Genomic DNA, 7,666 nt, shown 5'->3' on the forward strand with positions numbered 1-7,666 from the left:
ATACTGTCCACGTGCTGCTGTCCAGTGGAAACACGAGAACCATGGACACGTGAACCAGTTTCCAGAAGTGTGTTAAGAGTCAAATATTTTTTACTATACATTTTTTTTTTTGGTTTTTTTTTTTTTTTTTGGTTTTTCGAGTCAGGGTTTCTCTGTCTGTGTAGCCCTGGCTGTCCTGGAACTCACTTTGTAGACCAGGCTGTCCTTGAACTCAGAAATCCACCTGCCTCTGCCTCCTGAGTGCTGGGATTAAAGGTGTGTGCCACCATGCCCGGCTACTATACAATTTTTTTTTAAAAAAAATATTTTGTAAGCTGGGTGGTTGTGGTGTGTACTGGCTGGTTTTGTGTGTCAACTTGACACAAGCTGGAGTTATCACAGAGAAATGAGCCTCCCTGAGGAGATGCCTCCGTGAGATCCAGCTGAAAGGCATTTTCTCAATTAGTGATCAAGGGTTCTATAAGAAAGCAGGCTGAGCAAGTCAGGGGAAGCAAGCCAGTAAGTAACATCCCTCCATCGTAGCCTCTGCATCAACTCCTGCTTCCTGACCTGCTTGAGTTCTAGTCCTGACTTCCTTTGGTGATGAACAGCAATGTGGAAGTAAAAGCTGAATAAACCCTTTCCTCCCTATCTTGCTACCTGGTCTTGCTGTTTGTGTGGGAATAGAAATCCCGACAAAGACATGATGCGTTCAGGAGACAGACGAATCTCTCAGTTAGTTCCAGGCCAGCCTGGTCTACAGCCAAGGCTATACACACAAAAATAAACCCTGTCTCAAACAAACAAATAAACAAACTATATTTTATGTGTATTGATGTTTTACATACATGTATGTGTGTGCACCACTCAAGTGCCTGGCATCTTCTGGGGCCAGAGATGGCATCAGAACCTCCATTATGTAGGTGCTGGGAATCAAACCTGGGTCCTCTAGAAGAGCAACCAGTGCTCTAATCAATCTCTCCAGCCCATCTTCATTTTGATATATTTTATTTAATCCAACATATTCAAAATAGCCAATCAATCTCTCCAGTCCATCTTCATTTTGATATATTTTATTTAATCCAACATATTCAAAATATTTTAATATGCAGTCAATATAAAATGCCAGGACTGGAGAGATGATTCTGTTGGTAAAGTTCTGACCCCAGAACTCACATAAAAATACGCAAATACTTGATAAAACATTAATGATAGTAACTTCTATGGGGCTTGGTGTGGTGCACATGTGAAATTCCAGCAATGCTAAGATGGGAGTTGGAGATCAGCAAGCCCATGGAAGATCACTGGCAAGCTAGCCCAGGCTAGTTCCAGGCCAAAGAGAGACCCAGTCTCTGAAAATAAGAAGCAGCTAAGGACCCACAGCTACAGCTGTATTTTTGATCTCAAAACGTGTGGGCACCTCCACCACATACATAGGGCTGGAGAGGTGGCACAGCAGTTAAGAGTTCTTACTGTGCTTTCATCCCAGCACTCGGGAGGCAGAGGCAGGCGGATTTCTGAGTTTGAGGCCAGCCTGGTCTACAGAGTGAGTTCCAGGACAGCCAGGGCTATACAGAGAAACCCTGTCTCGAAAAAACAAAACCAAAAAACAAAACAAAAAAAAGAGTTCTTGCTGCGCAATGATTCCAGTGCCCACCTAACACATCATTCACATCTGTAACCTCAGCTCCAAGAGGGAATGGAGACAGGATTGCTGGCCATTGCTGGACTCTAGCCTAGAAGAGAAAATCTGAGTCCCAGGTTCAGGGAGAGACTCGAAGAGGTGGTGAGAGCAAGAGAGTATTTGATGTCCTTTTCTGTCACACAAGCACGAATGCACACACACACAAACACACACCACTTGCTAATAAATTTTGGTTATTAAATTTCTGAAATCTAGTATTTCACACAATATTTCTCTCTCTCTCTCTCTCTCTCTCTCTCACACACACACACACACACACACACTTGACATATTCTGGCTATTAAATTTCTGAAATCTGGTATATATTTTACACAATGCTTATCCCAAGTTGGACTATGCCTCTTTCAAGTGGTAATGACATGTGACCTGTGGCTGCTCTATTGGCTGGTACCAGTGGAGACCTCAGGGAAGAGCCAGGTGGCAGGTCGGCAGGTCATCGGTCATCTGCTCAGTGAAAGTCAGTCAGCCCTGGGACCGAGGGTCTGTATGAGCAGTAGCTTGTGAACCACAGCTAACTGCAGGAGAGTTAGTTAGGAGCGTCATGGACATGGAGAAACAAACCAAGTGGATGTGGGGTCTGAGTCTGCCACTGATGTACTCCAGCCAGGAAGGGGGGGGCAGAAAGGGTGGGGCAAGGAGCCCTGCCTAGCCAGAGGTCACTAGTGTTGCCTGATGTATCAGAGAATATCCTTACCTCCCCCTTTCCTTAGTCTGTCCTGTGTGGAGCACCTCAGACTGTACCCAGAGTCCATCGGAATCTGGCCTTGCCTCTAGGGAGTCTCCTGACACAAAGTTAAGTCCACACAGCTTAGGATGTCTGCTAAACTCAGGGTGAGGGTTCATAACCACCCTCCTAAAGTGACCATGCCACGCCTCTCTGCTCTGCACACCACCCTCCCAGTATTGGAAATTGAACCCAGGGCCTTGTGTATTTACAAACAAGCATTTTACCACTAAGCCAGATTGCTAACCCTTAAAAAAAATTAGGACAGGGTCTTAAGTCGCCCAGACTAGCCTTGAACTCTGAAGGCCTAAAACATTTCATTTTTGAGACAGGGTTTCTGTATAGTTTTGGCCTGGTCTGCCTTCCCAGTGCTGAGATTCACGGTGCGCATCAACACATCCAGCTAGCCTTGAACTTTTGATCCTTTCTCCTGTGAGCACCACGATGCCTCACGGCCTTTTCTGTCTACTCTCTTTAACTTGCCTAAAAGCATGCAAGAAGTCTACACCCTCCTCCTCGCAGTCTCATGCCTTCATCTCCTCTCAATTCAGGAGCTTTCACAAATGGCTAAACTAAATTGGCTGACCTTCCTCTGCCCCCAAGCAGGGCCACGGGAGGTCCCTCCTGCGCACCTGAGACTGCCGCTCGCTACCACACGGGGGCGCGGTGGCAAGCCACATCCCCCAATGCCACTCAGAGGCCAGTCCCCGGTTGGATGCTTGGCTTCCTCTCTTGCTCAGGCTGAGGTGACCTCTCCAGACTGAAATCAAGCACAGCTCCTAAAGCTCTCCCCGTCACCCTGCAGCTCACGGATCCCTGATTTGTCCCTCCCGGGGGCCGGTCCTGTATGCCCGGAAATGTAAGCCCACAGTCCACACTTTTTGCCTGTTTTCCTATCTTCAGACCTCTCCAGGACCTAACCAAGGTGGGGTAGTCAGAAATCGACCTTCTCTCGCGGTCTTCAGAAATCCCACTCCCCAATCCCGAGGCTCTTTATGTAGTCAAGGAGAGCGCACATCTGGTCCTCCCATCCACTGCGGGCCTAGCTGAGCGTCCCCTCGGGAACTGAAACTCGGAAGAGAGGCGCACTTTGCGCTCTCACCGGGTGAGAAGGCGGAGCACATCCCAGCACATTCCTATGGTCCATCACCCATACTCAGGATTATGGTTTTCCCGGGCCCAGGGACTCCGGCATCCTGTTAGGATCTTGTCCGCCGCCTCCGGGCGGACGCTGGCACACAGCGGGCGCACGGCTTGCACCGACCTGCAATGAAGGCGCAGCGCGAGGACCTTTGGGATTGACTAACTTTGGGGCGCTAAGGTTCCAGGGAGATGTTTGAGAACAGTCAGCGCAAGACGGGGATTGGAGGGCTGGGATATGGTTTTCAGAAGGTTTGCACGAGAAAGGAAAAGGCCTGGCACTGCACACGAAGAGACAGTTGGAGAGGCCAAAGGGGCGGAGCCAGCGGACAGGATTTGCGCCGGTGCTTGGGCAGCTTGCGCCCAGGAAGCGGAGTTGCCAGGACAACGCGTTCTGGGCGGGGCGACTTCGGGGCGGAGTCTGAGCCCAAGCGAGGGTTAGAAGGGGCGTGGCCTCGAAGTCTGAGCCAAAAGCCAGGTTGTGATTGGTGAATACTTATTGCTCTGGGAGGGAACGGCGTGGCGGCTGGGGCTGGGCCTCAAAGAGGGCGTGGCTGTGCGGGGGCGGGTCCTGAGAGCTAGGGCTGGAGGCGGAGACGTGGTTGGCGGGTCCGCGTGCCCGGGGCGGGGTCGAGCCAGCGGGGGCGGAGCCGAGCGGCGGGGGCGGTGCTGGTGAGCGCGGGGCCTGGGGCCGAGGCGGCGCGCGGCGCTGACAGCTAGTCGGTCGCGGCCTCCGGCCCCCTCGGCACCCGGCGCCGACCACGGCCGGTCCCGGAGCCATGAGCCCCGGGCTACTGCTGCTGCTCGGCAGCGCCGTCCTGCTCGCCTTCGGCCTCTGCTGCACCTTCGTGCATCGCGCTCGCAGCCGCTATGAGCACATCCCCGGGCCGCCGCGGCCCAGGTGAGCGGGGGGTGGGGGCGGGGGCCTGGCTGGGGTGCTCGATCGCGGGGTCTGGAGACTGCGTCCGAGCCAGCGCCCGGGACGGGGGTCCAGCCTCGTCTTGTACGCACAGCCAGCCCGGAGACGCAGGCCCGGAGAGGGGCGCTAACTATTCTTAGTAACAAATTACTCACAGCCGCAGCAGCTGCTGGGCGCCCACCGCGCTTGGCTGGGCCGCACAAATGTGTCGGCAGCTACAGTCCTGTCAGGTAAGCGCTGCTGTTACCCCATCGTTCAGACCTGCAGACTGAGGCGCACGCGGGGAAGTCACCTGCCAAGGTCACACAGTTGGTAAGCCTAGATTTAAACCCGGGTCAGGCTTGCTTTCAAAGTGGACGCTGCTAACTTTAGGACTTGGACAGGGCCAACCTGTCCAAATACAGAACACTGTACTTCCGTCACGTTTCTCTGTGTCTGTGTTTCTGTCCTGGGACATTCCATTTGTCCTCAGTATTTCCATTCCGATTTTGGCCACTTTAACCAATGGCTCCCATCAAAAGCTAACCTTTCTTTTTCTTTTCTTTCTTATTCCTTTTCTTTCTCCCCCTCCCCCTTTTTTTTTGGAGACAAGGTCTCTCTTCAAAGCCCTGGATGTTCTGGAACTCACTATAGACCAGGCTGACTGACCTCAAACTCACAGAGAGATCCGCCTGTCTCTGCCTCCGAGTGCTGGGATTAAAGGCCTGTGCCACTATGCCTGGCAAAAGCTTTTTGAAGCTTAGAGTAGATGTGTTATGACAGTGTCCCGAGGGTTTCCCATCACTTCAGAGTTGAAAAATCCAGTTTCACATGAACCATACCGCATAGCTAGCAAGCCACTACTGAATTCACAGGCAACTTGGTGCCTGTCTCCTCCTGCCCCCTTTGCATACTTATGGTTGCCCCAAGCCTGCCTGTCCCCTACATCTCTCTATTGCATCTCCCCATTCACCTTCTCTGGCCTGTGGGTGGTATTTTCTTGTTCTCATATCAAACAGGCTGTCCCCATCACTCTATGTGAAGCCTGCCCCGCCCTGGGTCATTTATGAGGTTACCCCTGGAGTCACCCTCTTTCCACCTGTTGATTGCCCCATGCTAAAATGTGAGCCCAAGTAGGGCAGAGATGTCAGGTTTGCTTGCATTGTACCTCCAGGGCCTGGTGTGTTGCCCTTAATTGCTCAATAAATATCTGTTGAATGAATAAATAAGCAATGGTATTAGACACATTTCTTAAAGACCTCTGGATATGAACATTCTGGAAGGTACCATCTCCATCATGGCAGCCTGAATTCCTGTTTGTGGACCCGAGTGACCCCTGTGGCTGGAGACACAAGGAGGCCACTCTTCTCTCCCTTGTGTCTCTGCCCTCCTTTTGACCTTGGGGATCTCCTTTGGACCCCTCTTGCCTTGCTTAGCATTTACAATGTTCACGCCTCCTAAGCAGGCCCTCTCCAGGGCGGCATGGCTTGGCTTAAGGCTATGATGCTAACTCCTTAGGGAGGGGTCCTTCTGTTGGACCTCTGAATGTGTAGTCCTCTCATGGCCCCTTAAGTCACCGTGCCACCTCTTGTTAAATGTCTGTCTTGGTCACTGTGGTATCCTTGATGTCTCTCCCAGCAGAATCTGGTACATGCACAGATTCCAAGTTGGATGGTGGAATTTCTAGGTTCGGTCTCCATCCACAGTTTAGAAATGAGCAAGCCTCTGTTGTTCTGACAATGTCTTCTAAACCTATGGGCTTTGGACCTTTCAGACCTGATTGGAGAAGGCAGGACTGCACTCTACTCACTCTCTCTGAAAGAGAGAAAGAGACAAAGAGAGAGAGAAAGAGAGAAAGAGAGAAAGAAAGAAAGAGGTGCAAGAAAAGGATATAATGTGCATACTTTTAAAATCTACCCTTTGAAAGTGTTTAGCTGAGCTACAGAGTTGCATAACCATCATCAGTAATTCTAGAACGTTTCTTTCACCCCCAAGAAGAAATCCTGTAACCATTGTCAAGAACGCCCTGTCTGCCTGCCCAGGCATCCCTAGCTCTGGTCTGCATCTGTCTCCATGGCGGCCTGTACTAGATACTTCATATGAGTGGAGGCTTACAACCTAGACCTTGTGTCTGCCTTCCTTCACTCAGGACAATGTTTTAAGGGCCTTCTGTCTTAGTTTGCTTCTACGGTTGTGATAAAACACCCTGACCAAAGGGGATTTGGGGAGAAAGGGGTTTACCTCCCTTTGCAGGCTACAGTTCATCATCTGGGGAAATCAAGGCAGGAACTTGGAAGCAGGGACCTGGCAATGGGAACTGATGCAGAGGCCATGGAGGATGCTGCTTACTGACTTGCTCCCCATGGCCCACTCAGCCTGCTTTCTTATACAACCCAGAGCCACCTTCGTAGGGATGGCACTGCCCACGGGGGATGGGCCCTCCTGTATCAATGCCCCAATCAGAGTGCCTGTCTATAGGCCACTTTGTTGGAAGCATTTTCTCAATTGAGGTTCATTCTTCTCAGATGACCCTAGCTTGTGTTAGGTTGACAAAACCAGACAAAAACAACTCTGAGCCTGTCTGTCCTGTGTTGTCATTCTCTCCATCTCTTACACCAGAGTCTACCTGTGACTTCCAGGTGTGTTGAGGGGAGAGCAGTGTGAGGAGGCCCAGGTTCCTTAGTAGGTGAGCGGAACAATACATAAATCCAGAGATTTGGATTTAAACTGGATTGGTGGTCAAATATAAAATGACTAAATGAAAGTTCTGGAACATCTTCTAGCACAAATAAGAGGCCTTGACATTCAAAGCCCGGACTCATAAACTCTGGTTGATAGGAAACCTATGTTACAGCATCAGTTCCTTCAGTGCTCTAGAGCTGTGCCAGCTTGCGAGCAAGGAGCCCTTTGCCTGCAAGAGGCAGCTGCAGCACCCCACCCTGGCCTCCATCCTCCTTCTCTGCAGGAGGCCCTCCCCCAATGTGCCTTCTCTGCTTTGAGTTCAGCATCCTATTGCATTGATCCATGCAATAGCTGAAGACTCAAGCCCCACATTCTGATCCTACACAAATACTTTCTGCTTCTTTATTTCGCTGTCTCTGCTGTAAACTTCAGCAGCCCCTGCTCTCCTGGTCCTGTGCAGCATCAGCCCCTGCCCTCCTGGTCCTGTGCAGCATCAGCCCCTGCCCTCCTGGTCCTGTGCAGCATCAGCCCCTGCCCT

General features: G+C 51.1%; 1 protein-coding gene across 1 annotated transcript in view; it reads left to right on the forward strand.

The window, feature by feature from the left end:
• The first annotated feature begins 4,185 nt into the window (after positions 1 to 4,185).
• Positions 4,186 to 7,666, forward strand: part of LOC110324576 (cholesterol 24-hydroxylase) — a 26,036-nt gene continuing 22,555 nt past the window's right edge. Inside the window, exon 1 of the mRNA XM_021202247.2 lies at positions 4,186 to 4,449. Coding sequence (XP_021057906.1) covers positions 4,328 to 4,449 — 122 coding nt within the window. The 5' untranslated portion in view covers positions 4,186 to 4,327. The remainder of the gene's footprint in view (positions 4,450 to 7,666) is intronic.

This window comes from Mus pahari, chromosome 7 (assembly GCF_900095145.1).
Source record: "Mus pahari chromosome 7, PAHARI_EIJ_v1.1, whole genome shotgun sequence".
In the NCBI taxonomy this organism is placed as follows: domain Eukaryota; kingdom Metazoa; phylum Chordata; class Mammalia; order Rodentia; family Muridae; genus Mus; species Mus pahari.